At 50.0% G+C, this 16,484-nt stretch overlaps 1 protein-coding gene across 28 annotated transcripts in view; it reads left to right on the top strand.

The window, feature by feature from the left end:
* Positions 1–16,484, top strand: part of DYSF (dysferlin) — a 232,015-nt gene that overhangs the window by 85,051 nt on the left and 130,480 nt on the right. For 19 of the 28 annotated variants that reach the window (XR_004272972.1, XM_032291768.1, XM_032291766.1 and 16 more), the window contains 6 exons: positions 1,360–1,442; positions 10,248–10,289; positions 11,960–12,075; positions 12,520–12,633; positions 13,893–14,070; positions 14,663–14,787. Coding sequence is in view for 27 of the 28 variants with exons in the window: in XM_032291768.1 (XP_032147659.1) it covers positions 1,360–1,442; positions 10,248–10,289; positions 11,960–12,075; positions 12,520–12,633; positions 13,893–14,070; positions 14,663–14,787 (658 nt within the window). In the remaining variant the exon portion in view is untranslated. The remainder of the gene's footprint in view (positions 1–1,359; positions 1,443–10,247; positions 10,290–11,959; positions 12,076–12,519; positions 12,634–13,892; positions 14,071–14,662; positions 14,788–16,484) is intronic. The other 9 variants (XM_032291772.1, XM_032291763.1, XM_032291777.1 and 6 more) reach the window with 1 other exon arrangement.

Genomic DNA, 16,484 nt, shown 5'->3' with positions numbered 1-16,484 from the left:
GGGTGTGCCTTTCACGGTGGGGCTGGGATGTGTCGTCTGGAGCTGCACATGGCTAAATGACTCACAGCAGGAGCACCAAGAAGAAGGGGAGAATACACAGGAGAAACTTCCTGAAGGAGATGGGTCCTGCCCAGCCCAGTGTCTCTTAGCCTCTGCACCATTTGCATTTGGAGCTAGAATATTCTTTGTTGCAGGGGTTCTCGACCTAGTTAGTGGTTTTGACCCCAGGTCTAGCCTACCTGGGAAGCAGCAGGTGGCTGGAATCAAGGCTCTGGTTTCCACGTCAGCATGTCTGGCCTCAAATCCCAGCTTTGCCATCTTGGCAAATTATTTAACCTTCTCAGCCTCAGCTTTCTCATCTGAATTGGGTGCTAATTGTACCTATCTGATAGTGCTGATGTGAGATTAAGCGGGTTAAGTCACTTGATGGTTTTAGCACAGTGTTTGGCTCTTAGTAGGTGCTCAATAAATGTTAGCTATTACTGCTTATTATTATCAAGGGAGGCAGGAGTGGGATTCAGAGGGAGGGTCTGCACAGGATGTAGTTGGCTAATAGGTGAATCGATCAGTTAGCCTCCTTGAGCTCCTACCCACTGTCCCCTACACTGGTTGGGGAGCCGAGAAGCATCCCCCTGGAAGCAGGCCCTGTGCCGTGCAGGAGCACTGGACCAGGAATCAGGACGCCAGGGCTTCCGTCCTGGTCTTGCCCTCCCTCCCCTTGGGCAAGTACCTACGTGGCTTTGAGCCTCAGTTTTCTCACTGGTGCAGCAGAGATAATAAAAAAAAGTGCCTATTTCTCAAGGCTGTGTGAGCCTCCTGAGTGATAAAGGCTAAAACTGCTCCGTTACATACAAAGTCAGATACAAAAAGGAATTATGTATTACCATTAGCTACTGTGAGACTGTGGCCTTGGAGATAGTTTCTTCCTGGTCACCTAGTTTTCTCCTTAATCTGAACATTTCTTTAGCTCCTGGAGCCTCTCAGCTCTTGCTGGGTCTGGGAATCTGGCTCCCTGAGCAGTCTCCCCAATTCCTGGCCCTGCCTCCTTGCCTCTGGCCTTCTCCCTGTCAGCCTGCAGATGTGTCTACAGAGATCCAGGCTGGCGTCCCAGGCTTGGGTGGCTAATGGGATGCTGGTGGTTGGTGAGATGAACTAGTTCCCTCTTGGAGAGTCTTGGTCAAGCCTTCTGTGCAGACTCATCATCCCTCGGATTACCAGGCCTCAGTGACATACCAAAGTAAAGACCAGGAGCCTCCCCTACCCCGTCCCATTATGTCACTGAGGCCGCACCCTTCCTGGGTGGGCTGTGGCCTGCAGTTCCTTTCCTGTGTTCAGGCCCCCTCTGCTCCCTTGTTCCAGGGACCGCCTCACTCACAACGACATCGTGGCCACCACCTACCTGAGTATGTCGAAAATCTCTGCTCCTGGAGGAGAAATAGAAGGTATGTTCCTCCTTTGTTCTGCCCTTTGGCCCCCTGTGCTCTCCCCTGTCCTACCTATCCAGCTTACACCTCTAGTTTTGAGAGTTTGCAGAAAAGGGGAGATTATAAGGTCTTTGTTGCCCATTTTCCACTGAGAAGGGCTCTGGCAATGAAAGTGATGTCTTGCAGACGTTTAGGGTTCACTACACTTGGATTGTGGGATATGCCACTGAAAGGTACAAAGGGGATAATTCCCTCCTGCAGATAATATTGGCTGGCAGTGGCCAGGCCATCCATTAGGTTCTGCATTGGCTGGCTGTGCTCTAGCAGTTTCAACAGCTATTGAAAGAGCTCTCATTGGTCTATTAAAAAAGTAACTGATCATCATTTTGTAAATTTTTTTTTTTTTGAGACGGAGTCTTGCTCCCATCATGCAGGCTGGAGTGCAGTGGCACAATCTCAGCTCACTGCAATTTCCATCTCCCCGGTTCAAGTGATTCTTTTGCCTCAGCCTCCCAAGCAGCCGGGATTACAGGTGTGCACCACCATGCCCGGCTAACTTTTTTTTTGGTATTTTTAGTAGAGACGGGCTTTTGCCAGGTTGGCTAAGCTGGTCTTGAACTCCTGACCTCAGGTGATCCACCCATCTCGGCCTCCCAAAGTGCTAGGATTACAGGTGTGAGCCACTGCACCTGGTCATAAAATTTTAAATAAAGAAACAATCTGAAAGAAGAATACAAAATTTACCTAAAATTACCCATAATTCCACCCCTCCAGACAAGAACTATTAGCACTCTGAGACCTTTCTGTATATATGTATGTAGGTATATATGTATATATCTGTTCATGCATGTAAGGTGTGTATATATAATACATGAATATGTGTATATATACATTAGAACAAATTATTTTGAAAATTGCTTTTTGACACTTGACAATACGACATGGATATCTTTTCATGTTATTAAATGTTCTTCTATAATACAATTTTAAATGAATACACATATTCCATTGTGTGAATGTATCATGATCCACCTTAACTAGTTAATAATGAATATGTAGGTGTTTTCAAATGTTTCCACATTAAAAGCAACTAAATTGGCAATGAATATTTCTGTAGTTGAATATTCATACAAGTCATGAGTTTCCTTTTGGGTAAATACCTACAATTGGAATTGCTGTGTGAAAGGATTTCAACATTGTTAAGGCTTTTGCTATATATCAAAATTGCCCTTCAGAAAAGGCTGAAATACTTTATACTCACATCATGGCCCTAAGCTTATTTTGCTAGACCTTCCCAACACAGGGTAAAATAATAATAATATAAAAGAACTTTGTTAATTTGATAGGTGGAAATGGTATTTCATTGTTGCCTTAATTTTCATTTTATTGATAGCTGGTGAAGTTGACCGATGTAAACTTGAAAGTATTTGAATAATTATATTTATATATAACATGTTTATATAATTTTTATTTATTCTATTATAAATGTCCTATTTAAGTTCCTGGTCCATATGAGGGGATATTTATCTTTTTCTCATAGTTTTGTAAGAGTTCTGTATATATATATGGATATTAACTTTTCCTCTGTCATATATGTAGTGAATAATTCTTGTTGGCTTTATTTTACCAATTAATAGTTTTTGACCTATAGCAATTTAGAATTTTTATGTAGCCAAATCTGTTAGCTTTTTCCTTAGGGAATAAGGCAGGGATCTAATACTACTTTTTTAAAAATTGTTCTTTGGTGATACAAACACCGTATTTTGAGTAATCTTTTCCCTATATTGTGAAATGCTGCCTTTATCACCTACTAAATTCCTAAATGTGTTCTTGGGCCTGTTTGTCTATTATCTTCAATTGGTATGTCTGCTTATTATTTCTTTGGTTTTGATATCTGCGTTATGCTGGCTCTGTAAAATTAATTGTAAAGATTTAAAGTCTTCTCTAACATCTGGAACAGTTTATATAACATAAGAATACAGTCTTTTGAGGGTTTGAAATAATTCACCCATAAAACCATATGGGCTGGGTGCCCTTTTTGAGTGGGTATAGTCATAGCTCTTTAAAAACTTTTCAATTTCTCCTGTGATGATTATTATTTTTAGTCTGTTGCTTTTACTCTAGTCAATTTTGATAATTTATATTTTCCTAGAAAAGCATCCATTACATTGAGGTCTAATTTATTTACATGGTGTTGTACAGAGCAAATTTTGATAATTTAAATCATTATCTCTACCTGTGGTGTTTTCCTTTTTTCTTATTTCTAATGCAATGTATTTGAGTTTTTCTTTTTTTCTTGATTAGCCTGGTTAGAAATTTATTTTAAAACTTTGTTGGACTTTTAATCTTTGCACTCTTTAACTCTCTTTAGACTTATTTTATTGTTTTCTTCTTGAATTTTCTGGCTGCTTGTGTTTAAACATTTCTTATTTAAATAATGAAAGTATTGTCTCTGCCTTATATGTCATGTTCAAACCTTAAGTTTCAGCACACCCTAAGGTTATATTTAATTCTATTAATTTTTTTACATTTAAATATTTGATCTATTTTGATTTTAGTGTATTTTCTGAGAGCAGTCTGATTTGATTCTTTCATAGTCTATTTTTTTCCTGACTAGATGTTGCTCATAGGAATTTATCTTTTTTCTTATAGTTTAGAAAATTATTTTGATCTATCTTGGTACAGGACACTTTCCATTGAATTTTGTCTGAGACATGATGAATTCTTAAATCTGAGTTGAGGAATGTTTTTAAAAGATTCTGACATTATGCCATGGACAGCTGAAGGCAGAGTGGGGGAGAGCTCCAGCTCTCAACCAGCCACCTTGGGTTCAAATGCTCTTGGCTCTGCTTCTTTGTAACTGAGTTGCTCCAGTTTCCATAAAACAGGGCTCTTACAAGTCCCAGCCCTCATAAGGTGGTTGTAAAAATCCTGAAATTATGAAGGTAAGGTTCTTATAGTGTCTGGTACACAATAACCCTAAAACAACATTTGCTGTTTATTGTCATTAAGATGGGCTTTCTATGTTGCTAATCTGATTTTTTTCTGTACCAATTCTGCCTTTTCCTGCTTCACATGTGGTTTAAAATGGACTGTTACATTTGTAGTTTTTTTGTCAACCCTTCTTTTTCCCCGTCACTCCTTTTATATTTTCCTTTACTTCTTTGCTCCTTGTCTGTTCTCCCGGAAGTTCTCCCTTGTTCCACAAAAGCTACATCTTCTTGTACTCTACTGAGGATTCCAAATCATTTTCTGCGATATGCAGATGAATGCTTTCCTGAATCTTACGGACGTGGTTTCCATATCCTGGTTGGCTCTCTGCCCTCTCTCTGCTTTACTCAGTTGCCCGCAAGCTCTGTTTAGTGTTGGTGTCTCCCACAGACACGGCGTGTGGGTCTCTCTCTGCCCGTCCATCTCCTCGGACCTTTAGCTGGAGGACAGGTTAACGTGCCCAGTTTCTGGCTGACTCTATCCACTGCTCTTGAAGTTGGCGATTGTCTCCAGAGTTTAGATCTCTAGGAGAATTTCTAGTTCTTTTCTTCTAGAAGAGGAGACTGGAGAGGATACCATCTTAAAAAAAGTTACTCTTTTTTTTTTTTTTTTTTTGAGTTGGAGTCTTGCTCTTTTCGCCCAGGCTGGAATGCTGTGGCGTGATTTTGGCTCACTGCAATCTCTGCCTCCTAGATTCAAGTGACTCTCTGCTTCAGCCTCCCAAATAGCCAGGATTACAGGTGCGCGCCACCACACCTGGCACATTTTTTGTGCTTTTAGTAGAGATGGGTTTTCACCATGTTGGTCAGGCTGGTCTTGAACTCTTGACCTCAGGTGATCCACCCACCTCGGCCTCCCAAATGTTACATGATTTTTAAGCAAGACATTGTTAGCTTAGAGTCCAGCTGCTTGATGTCCTCATGTCCTTCCATAAATATAGGCAGCTATCAGAGGCATATACCTGACATTGTTCTTCATTCACTTCATTCTTTTAGGAGATGTTTATTGAGCATTTGCCTGTGCCAGGGGCTGCGCACAGAGGATTGAACAAAATATTCTTGGTCTCGCCCTCAGGGAACTTACAGTCCTGGCAGGCGACAAACAAGCAGACAAATAACAATGTGGGTATAAGTTGTGTTAAGTGCCCTGGAAGAAAAGGATGTGCATAACGAAAGAGAATGACAGAGGAAGGGATACCTGTTTCCACCTGGTGGGGTCAAGGAAGACTTCTAGGAGGAGTCTTAGGCTGCCAGAGGGGAAGCCACCAGCACGTGAGGAGTAGGTAGGAAGGAGTTCAAGGCAGAGGTGATGACATATTCCAAGGCCATGTGGCAAGAAAGAAATGACAAGACTGGTTTGGCTGAGTTCTCTGAAACATTTAAAGAGCAACTTTTGGCCGGGTGCAGTGGCTCACACCTGTAATCCTAGTATTTTAGGAGGCGGAGGCAGGTGGGTTGCCTGAGTTCAGGAGTTCGAGACCAGCTTGGGCAACATGGTGAAACCCCATCTCTACTAAAATACAAAAAATCAGCCAAGTGTGGAGGCAGGCGCCTGTAATCCCAGCTGCTGGGAGGCTGAGATAGGAGAATCCCTTGAACCTGGGAGGCGGAGGTTGCAGTGAGCAGTAATAGTGCCAGTGCACTCCAGCCTGGGCATCAGAGCGAGACTCTGTCTCAAAAAACAAAACAAAACAACACAAAAAGCAACTTTTAATTATGGAAAATGTCAAGGACGCACACAAGTAGAGAATTGTACAATGAGCTCCCAGGCCCTCCCTGAGCTTCCACATATAGCTGCTGTCTGCCTTCTGATTTCCTTGCTGGGACGCAGGGCTGGTGGATACACAGAAACCACCTTCTCGCAGGCACTGAGAACCTGCTCTTCCTGCCCCAGCCCCTCCCTTCCTTGCTGTGGGAACAACCTGTTCCGGGATGTGGCCCCTTCATTAACAGCTGTTCAGGTAATTTCTGTGAAAGTAGAGAGATTTGGGGGTGGTAATGCAGAGAGGGTCACCTCTCAGGTCAACACTCTTGGTATGGAAGGAAACTCATCTTCAGTTTTCTGATTGGCGCTGTCCCTGTCTCTCAGTCCAGGGCAGACACTGGTGGAGGCACAGTGTGACATTTCTGACTGTTTTCCGACAGCCGTATCTCATGAGGCTGCAGCTGTGCCTGCCACCACTCCCTCCACCCCCGCCCTCCGCCCCCTGCCCCACAGAGAGTTCGCATCCCTCGACCCGACTTCATTTCTATTCTGTGTGAGCCCTCACCTTTCTCTGTTGTCCCCACGAGTGTGTTGATGGAAGGGGAGAAAGATGTTATGTGGCCACTAGATGGTGCTCAGGTCACGGGCAACCCCACGAACTTCGGGAGGCATTCAAAGTAGGGACCACCTTCCATCACAGATGGTTCTGGAAATAAATGAGAATCTTCTTGCAACCAGCTAACCAGTTTTGAATATGCAGTTAAATAGCGTGATCTAAGTGACAGTGAAAGAGTTAAACTCGTGCATCCAACTGGAGCTGTCCTTACTGGCTTTCGGACTCTCCTGTCCGGTTCCTGCAGCGGTGGGTCCCTTTCTAGGGCCAGGGCCTCTCTCTGGCCCTGAGGTTGGGCCCTGGCCTGGCTCCGGCCAAGCCTCCGCCTTGGGGAGGCTTGTTGTCTGTGGCCCCCTCGGATCACGTCGCTCTGACTTTCAGCCCTTTCATGTTGTTTCCCCACGTTGCGGGTTTCCAGCCCCTCGGGGCAGTAGACAACACTGCTATTTCCTCACTGCTCTCAAAGCCCAAATGAAACTGAACTGTAAAAACAAGTTCTTTCTCTGTATTTCCCCGCCTCAGGGTTCACCAGATGATTTGGTTCAACTAGGAGTTTTTGTTTTTCTGTTTTTGTTTTTGTTTCCAGTGAGGACAAGACCTAACGCTAACCTCTTAAACACCTCTGCCCGCAAGTTTGCCTGGGCACACTAGAGTGTTCCTTGGACCCTGTGCTCCGAAGTATTAAGCAAGAATTTTGTTTTTTAAAAAAGTGCTTTCCTTAGAAGCTGTAGGTCTTTTGAAAGGTAACAGGCACAGGATCTCTGTGAAACTTACGGATTCTTTGATAACTTTATACATAGGAAACTCATGCTCCATAAATAGCACTTGTATCCTAGGGTTTTCCATAGCTAAAAAATCCAAAGTTAGTTTCCTTTTGTCTCTGGAATGTAGATGATGCTGATTTCCCAGCAGTTTTCAGTTTCTCCTCTTGCCTGGCACAAGTGAGAGTCAGGCAGCCAGCCGCCATGGGCTTGGGGATGTGCGGAGAGGCAGAGTGAGCTGGCAGGGCAGACCCAAGGTGACGACCTCAGCTTCTTCACGTGCATCCTGGGAGCTGTGTGCAGGGCTGGGGCTTGTGGCTCACTGGGCTGGGAGGTCCTGCTCTCTGTCGCCTTCACCTTACCCCAGGTGAGGCAGCTGGGCTTCACTGCTCCGGCCATAGAACTGGGAGCATTCATCTGTGCTTTGGATTTCCACAGCCCCAGCTCCCTGGGCTGAGGGAAAACACAATAAAACAAACACTTGTGTTTTGGCAGAAGGGTGATGAGGACTAAATAGAGGCTTTGTCTTGGGTGGCTTCCCTGGTCAATGTGCCCTTGAGCTGTCTGCAGACTTAGGGGTGAGAGAGCCCGGGATGGGCCTTCACACCCAGACTGTGATCACACCCAGAGCCTGTGATCCGCCCCCCAAGTCAGGAGTCATTGACCTAAGACATCAGCAGGGCTGTGTCTTATTACACACTCCCAGTGCCTCATTCTGTACCTGGTCAGGTTTGCTGAATGAACAAATGAATGAAAGAATGGGTGAATTAGGCCAGGCGTGCTGGCTCACACCTGCAATCCCAGCACTTTGGGAGGCCGAAGCGGGTGGATCACCTGAGGCTCAGGAGTTTGAGACCAGCCTGGCCAACATGGTGAAACCCCATCTCTACTAAAAAGTCAAAAAACAGCTGGGTGTGGTGGTGGGTGCCTGTAATCCCAGCTACTTGGGATGCTGAGGCAGGAGAATTGCTTAAACCTGGGAGGTGGAGATTGCAGTGAGCTGAGATGGTACCACTACACTCCAGCCTGGGTGTGACAGAATGAGACACTGTCTCAAAAATAAATGAATGAATAAATAAATAGAAAGAATGGGTGAATTAATGAAAAGCTGTGGCTGGGAAGCAGGCTGCTCCACAGCCACCTACTAGGTCCTCTGAGCTACCAGAGGCATGTGTTGGTCAGATGGCTGGTGGGATTAGGGGGACATCTGCGTCTGGGCTGGGCACCAGTCTGCAGCCAGAATTCAAAATCAGTCTGGGTGGGAAGCCGATTTTGCTGTTGTAAGAAGCACATGGGGGTTGGAACTGTGACCTTGGCCTCATTAGCCCGAGATAACGGGCCAGGCCTGTTAGTAATCATTTAGAAGGAGCTTAAAATGGAATCTGTTTCCTTCCGGTGGTCCCAGCCACTGCGCTCCTTGGGGCTGCAGCTGTGCCCTCTTGCTGTTGTAGAAAGCTCCTCGCGACCAGAGCCCTGGCTCGCCCATGGAAGGAAACCTGTTTCTTCGGGTACGAAGTGGCCATGGGCTTTGATCTCCGCAGCCCTGGTGTCTGCCGGCTGGCACTCATAGCTGAGGCCTGGCTGAGGGGGGCTGGGGGGCTGGGCCCGGCGTCCTTGCTGCCTCTGCCCTGTCCTCACTCCGGACGGCCATGCTTTCTTCTCTCATCTTCACTCTTTCTCTGTTTCTTTGTGCATTCTTCCTTCACAAAGTTTTTCTCAGCCCTTGACTTCTGACTGCAGTCATGGAGCTAAGGGAAAAACAGGGGTTTTCTGGAGAACAGCAGCAGGTAAAGGTGAAGAAGGAAGGGAGGTAACCAGTAAGTTCACCCACCACGCCCCAGGTGGGCACATGGCCTCAGACTGCTTTACACGTTGCTGTTGGAGAAGGAGAATGGGAAGGTCAGATTTGGGAGGCGGAGGAAATCAGAAGAGAGGACAGTGGAGGAAGATGGAAGGGTGTCTGCTGCCTTGGCATCGCGTACCTGCCTAGCAGCGAGGGACAGATTCGGAGTGCATACGTGCCAGAGCATTCCCTTCCTTGCTTCTCTTATCTCTAGACGTTCCTTACCAACATTTAGGGGCACACCCAAATGTGTAGCGTCTTCAGATTTTGGACGGCATCTGGCTCTGTGCTTCCCTGAAAGCGGCATGTGTCAGAAGCCAGATGCCAGTGCCTGCTGTTGTGAAAATGCAACGTGGAGCCCTCAGGGGCAATCCTGGACTTGGCCACTAGGTGGAGATGTTGTGCCTTGAAATGTCCCTGGTTCGCACACCCGATCCCAAGCGCGACCTGCCTTCGCGATTGGAGTGTGGGCTGCGCCTCGCTGCCTCCTCACTCTGGCCCCTTGTGTCTTCCCACCCTTCTGTTGTCTGTACTTTGTCTCCTTCACTTATCTGGCTATCACATGAAAAAGCACATTTTCTTTTCTGAATTATTTCTTGAGTGTATTGAATCCAGTTTCGGGTCCAATTTTCAACTGGTCAGTGGAACACACAGATTGATGGGCAGGCCAGGGGGGACCCCCAGGGCTCACAGGGTGTTGGGGGCTGTGTCTTGAGGGGCTGTGATGATTTAGTTTGTGATAAATTCACAGCTGGGCAGAGGGTGGGGCCTTGGGCCACATCTGTTTCACACCCGGGAGCTGTCTTTCCATCTGTCTGTCTGCCAGCTTTCCATCCACAGCCCGTTCACGTAACCAGTCCTCCTTCCAGCCATGCCCACCCTAACCCCTTTTCCATTTCTTTACGCTTCAGAGGAGCCTGCAGGTGCCATCAAGCCTTCACAAGCCTCAGACCGTACGTTGCTGTCAGCTTGGGGACAACCAGGGGAGCGGGGCCTTGGGGTTTTGGTGGGAGGGATGAGGGTGCTGGAGGTGTGGGGGTTTTGATTTGCCTGAAGTGGGAATGAGATTCCCCCACGGCCCCTGGACTTACCTTTGCTGTCACCTCCCAGCCTCTGTGGAGTGTGTGAACTGTTCGAAATGCTTTGAGACCAACTTCCTCCCACCTCCCCAAACCCTTCCTAAGTGGGCCAGGCTTGGGCTGATGCTCAAGTGAGACTGCTCTGTCTGGTAGTAACAGAGGGTTTGGAGTGAGGCAGGCATGGGGGTCTAGAGTAGGGCAGGTATGGGGGTCTGGAGTGGGGCAGGGGGAGTGTGAGGTGTTTCAGGGGCCAGGAGTAGCCCAAGGGGAGTTAAAAACTCTTGGGCTTGACATCTCCAAAGTAAATCATAATTGAGATGATTAACACAAATAAATAGTAATGCTCCTGTGAGCCCTTCTGCCTGGGCCTCCCACCTCTCCTGAAGGCCCTCGCTCTGTCTGTGCTGGGGTCTAGGAGAGGGAAGGTGTTGAAGCTCCTTGCTGAGAGGGGAGGTGTGGCTCCAGCTTTCTGGCCCCTCCCTGTCCTGGCCCGTTCCGTTCCTCATCCCTAGGGTCTCGGAAGGGCTGGACTCACAGTGCCTGTTCTTAGGTCTGGCTCAAACGCTTCTGTGCTGAGGCCATTTGTTTTGTACCTGCTTTGGCCCATCCTCGTGAGGATTGACTGGGTTGTTCCAGAGGGTTTCCGTCTCTGGCCCTGCTTTCCACCTTTGGCATTTTGGAAACAGCTTCTTCCCTATTCCTCTGAAGGGGACACTGTGGCATTTTAGGATCTTCAGAGTATGACAGTAAAGCCCCATCTGGGAAACTCAGCTGTGAGCTGGAAAGTGATGTTAGCAAAAGAGAACCTCCGAAAAAGGACAGAAAGGATGTAAAGAGATTTCCCCTCCTCATGAGTGTAATTCTCGAACTCTCCTCTGATCCGTTCTGTTGAAAAACTGTTCTTTGCACACCGTGTGTGGGGAGGAGATTCTGGGATGAGGAAAGGCTGTGAGGGCACAAGGCGTGTGCCTGGGGGCTGCCCCATGGAGGAGGAATGTCTAGCTAGCTCCATCCCTGGCCTCCTGGGAGTTGGTCTCTCTGATTACCAGGCTCCAGGCCTCTCAGCCCCTCCCTATTGGCTGCAGGGTCTGCCGTGCCTAGAGAAGCATAGGATGGAGAGCAGATGCGGGACTTGGGGGGTAGGGTTGGGGAGGGGCACAAGCAGTGGAGGGGGCCCAAACCCCAGCTTTGTGTGCTGGCCGAGTGCATGAGCTTTGAGGTGACACCATTCTGGGCCCTGCCACCTTGTTGTCCTGTATTTCTTTGCATCTTTGAGCCTCAGTTTCCTCATCTGTAAAATGGGACTAATAAAAATAATAAAAATATGATTGCATCTCAGCATGCTGGTGAGGAGGAAAGAGACTTAGGGGACCGCATGAGAGCTATCGCCCATGTCGTTGTTCTTTATATGCTGACAGGAGCTGCAGCTGGTGCATGTCAGGGGAACTGAGGGCCAGGGGTGGGCTCAGGTTGGAAGATGGCTGGGTTGAGCATTGGGAAGCCCCACTGGGTTGACCCCTCTGATTTCCACTTATGTCTCCCAGTGGATGACCACCTGGGCTTCCTCCCCACTTTCGGGCCCTGCTACGTCAACCTCTATGGCAGTCCCAGAGAGTTCACAGGCTTTCCGGACCCCTACGCAGAGCTCAACATGGGCAAGGTGAGCTAGCTGGAGCCCTGGCAAGGGTAGGATGCCAGATGCCCAGGTCCCTCAGGAGCCCAGGCCTGCATGCAGGGTCTTCCAGCCTGGCCTGGGGGCCCACGACCAGGCAGCCACCCCCTCAGGGAACTCTCCTTCTGCCCCTTGACTCTGCTCCTCCCCGAGTGCCAGTCTGATCCTTTCATGTTTCCGGTCCTGAAGCACCCAGGCTCCATCTCTGTCTTTGTCTCTTGGGCCGGGTTGGCATCTGGCACTGTCTATCCAGGTGGCTTGTCATATCCCCGAACTCTCTGGCCATGCTTGCCTCATCTGTGGGGGATGAGATTGGCTCAGGGACCTCCTGGGGGCCTGGGAGATGAGCCACCTGAGGGCCAGAGGGTGCCCCTTTCCTTCCCCTCCTCCCCTCTGTCTCCCCTGCTTCTGGTGACCTGACCTCCCTGGCAGGGGGAAGGTGTGGCTTATCGTGGCCGGGTTCTGCTCTCCCTGGAGACCAAGCTGGTGGAGCACAGTGAGCAGAAGGTGGAGGACATTCCTGTGGATGACATCCTTCGGGTGGAGGTGAGGGGCGTGGCTCTGGGTGGGAGCTGGGTGTTGGGGCGGGGAAGGGTTGGCCACACTGGAACTGACCTTGAGGTGTCATGGCAGAGGGGGTACTCAGCTCTGTCTGCACATATTGTGCTTTTACCTCTCTGGGCCTCAGCTCTCAGCTGTAATGTGGGAGCAAATCACACCTGCCCTACCTCCCTGGAGGGATGATCAGAGACTCAGAGAAGATAAATGAAAATATTTTGAAAGTCTAGAGCTTGATGCAAAACAGATGTGATTTTATAATAATAACGTAAGGATAGCTATTAATCAAATAGGCACTGGCCATGTACCAGGCACTGTGCTACGGACACTCCTGACGTTATTGACTCCTCCCAGCGCCATGAGGTGGCTGCCGTTATTATTATAACCCCCATTTCACAGATGAAGAGACAGGCTCAGATATATCAGAGCGATATATGGTAGAGCTGGCCCTTGCGTCCAGGAGGCAGCGGTGCGGAGTCTGTGTGGCGCTTTAAGCTCTTACAGTGGTCAGATGGCTCTGGTTTGAATCCTGGCTCTAGCACTTACCAGTTGCATCAATTTCCCTATCTATCTGGAAAGTGGGGGTAATAATTATACTTATAAGATGGTTGTGAGAATTAAGGAAATTAATACACCTATACAGTAAGCACTTACTAAGTGCTGGCTGTTGCTACTATTTACATTCTCCTGACACCCAATTGTCTGAGCCCTCTTCTCTCAATCATAGGATTGAGTTCCTGCCCTGTGCCCAGTGCCTGGAGGGGACAATGAGACCCTTTCATCCCAGGCACATGACAGTGGCAGCCCCGTGTACCCTGCAGAGCTGGCTGCTGGGGGGTGACCCTGAGTGGCGTCGGGCAGGAGCTCCAGGCAGGTGCCTGGTGGCTTAGAGCTTTCAGCCCTCTGAATGGTAGATGAGGTCAGGGTTGCCCCTAGGGGTCATGGGAGACCCCACTCCACTGACGTGGTGGTGCTATTGCTGCTGGTTTGGATTAGGGGGCAGCTTGACCTCAGAGGAGCATGTCTTACTAGGGAAACGTGGCCAGACCCAGGTTGGAGAGAGCTTGTTCAGTTAGCAGTGAAATCCGGATGCTGTTTCTTTCTTGGGCTACTTGCCGCCCGGCAGTCTATCCAGAAGTTATTGGGTGCCGGTTATGGCCAGGGCCTGCCAGACACATGCCCCTTCCCCAGTGCGGGTGCCTTTCTTTGCTCCTCCTGTGACCCTCTGGCCCGCTCTCTGCCCTCAGAAGTACCTTCGGAGGCGCAAGTACTCCCTGTTTGCGGCCTTCTACTCGGCCACCATGCTGCAGGATGTGGATGACGCTGTCCAGTTTGAGGTCAGCATCGGGAACTACGGGAACAAGTTCGACACGACCTGCCTGCCGCTGGCCTCCACCACTCAGTACAGCCGCGCAGTGTTTGACGGTGAGGCAGCGTTGCTGGCTGGGACCCCGATGACAGGATTATAGGGCAGGGGCTGCAGCTCTGTGGAAAGCTGCCGGAGACTACTCAAAGGCCCGGGCCCTAACAAACCTGTTCCAGGCCTCTCCATGCTCTCCTCCAGGCAAGGGGCCTGGCCACTGGTGCCCATAGATGCGGCTCCTGGGACCAGCCGTGGTCAGCATTGACCTGACCCAGCCTATCATTTCAAGGAGTCTGCCGGCCTTGGCTTGGACACTTTAGGGAGTGTGGCCTTGGGTTTCCCAGGGCAGTTCTAACAGCTCCTCAGTTTTGGCATGCCCAGGAGCCCTGATGAGGGCTGCAGGTGTCTGCTGAACTCACAAAGGGAGCTCAGGCCCCTTTTTCAGAGAATGGGGAACTTGGGTCATACCATGTGTGTCCAACGGGGTTCTTAGATGGGAAGGGTGAGCAGGTGCCTATCTCTCTCCCACCTGTGGTCCCCTTCCCAGCTCTGCAGTCCTAGCTCTGGAGTGCCCAGGAGGCCGGCACTCCCAGCACCCCATCCCACCCACCCTCCAATCCTGGCACAGCACTCAGGCCTGTCTCTCCATTCCAGGGTGCCACTACTACTACCTACCCTGGGGTAACGTGAAGCCTGTGGTGGTACTGTCATCCTACTGGGAGGACATCAGCCATAGAATCGAGACTCAGAACCAGCTCCTTGGGATTGCTGACCGGCTGGTGAGCGAAAACTTGCCGCAAACCTGCACAAGCCGTGCATGCCCCTGCTACCCCCGCCGCGTGGGGGTGTCTCAGACCTGCCACCCGCGGTGCGCACACTGACATGTGGCTGTGCCTACTGACCTTTGTGGGCTGGTAGCCTCGGTGTCCTGGCCATGCCAGGCTTGCAGTGCTGTCCTGCATGCTTGGAAGAGAAGAGAGAGGATGTGAGCAACCTGAGGCCTCCAGTGTGCTGTGGGGCACAGAGCAAGGGAGCGGAGGGAAAACCTGTGCATCATGGCAGGGCACCACCTGGCTCTCGCTCGCTCACTCACTCATCACAGGCCTTTGGACTCTTAATGCATGCAAGTGCTTGTTCTAGAAACTTCTAGCCAGAAGCTAGAGGCTAGAGATGAACAAAGATGAACAAAGAACAACTCCCTGTCTTCAGGAAGTCAGTTTATTAGGAAAGGGCATAGGCTCACTTGTGCCTCTCCTACAGGGCTTTCCAAACTTAGGTACAGGTGACACTCCAGGGGCGGGGCGACGTGGGGCTCAGAGCAGGGAAGGGGGCCAAGGACTATCAGGGAGGCATCGTAGTCCAGTGAGGGGGCTGCATCCAGTGCAGGGAGATGAGGGGTGGGAACCCAGCTAGCCCAGCATTGCAGGGGCCTGGGGAAGGGTGACCAGGTCCTGGGAAGATGGCCTTGGGGTGGGCAGGGGGGGATTGCAGGACTTGGGCTACAAGGTCTTGGTGACTGATTGGATTTGGGGCTTAGGAAGGGCTATAAGAAGAAACTCAGGTAGCTGGGGAATTGGGAAGCTGGGGGAAGAGCAGAGCATATGAGGTCAGGTGCTGTTTTAGAGGTGAGGAGGTGCCTTCTGGGGAGCTCCCTACAGATGTGGTTGCTGCAGTCCTGGCGCTTGGCCCGAATGGAGAAGAATCACAGGTGGGCAGAGGCATAGAGGCCAAGGGAGGTGAGGGGCTGAGCAGGAAGCTGATGGTCCTGGCGGTGGCTCTAGGGGCTTCTGTGGCATGGATGGGGGCAGTTGGTGGGAAAGTGGAGGAGACAGGTGGGGGCCACACTGCAGGCGCATGCTCAGATCAGCGGGTGGAGGGAAGTGGGGCTGGAGAGGCCTGGGCATGTTTGTGGGCAGGGAGGTGAGCATGGCTTGAAGGAAAGGTGGACGGAGAAGGAAAGGAGGCCATGGTGGCCCCACCTTCCCTGAGACTGGCCGCTCTAGGGAAAAGAGGAGACCAGCGAACGCCGAGATGGGAGAATGTGGAGCTGATGCCATACAGGTCCAGACTCTGCCTTCTGGGTCTATCACTGTCTCATAGCAAGACTCCGGACTCCAGGAGGGCAGGGACTGTGTCCTTTCCAGTTCTGTGAGACTGGCAATCTAAGTCCTGAGCACACCTCCTTGCTCAGGAAGGCTGGAGGGTGGGAAGGGGTGTGTGGGGCTGAGGGACAGTCCTTGGCCTCACAGCTCAGGGCTGGGGCCCCACGGAGAGGGCTGGAGAGGAGCTCAGTCAGGGCCTATTTCCCTGGGAGGTGGCCCAGGGAGTGACCAGGCCAGGGAGTTTGAGGAAGGAGCTTCCTGTGATTAGAGGGGGCGGGACAGCTCCTGGAGGAGGGCGCTCTTGGTCTGAGCCTCCTCATGTGATAGAATCTGGAAAGGAGAGAAGGTTCCAGGTGGGGAACCAGAGCAGGCTC

This window comes from Sapajus apella, unplaced genomic scaffold (genome assembly GCF_009761245.1).
Source record: "Sapajus apella isolate SASKATOON/1434 unplaced genomic scaffold, GSC_monkey_1.0 scaffold26, whole genome shotgun sequence".
In the NCBI taxonomy this organism is placed as follows: Eukaryota; Metazoa; Chordata; class Mammalia; order Primates; family Cebidae; genus Sapajus; species Sapajus apella.
The sequence above is the reverse complement of the archived record's forward strand: the minus strand, read 5'-3'. Positions and strand labels throughout refer to the sequence as shown.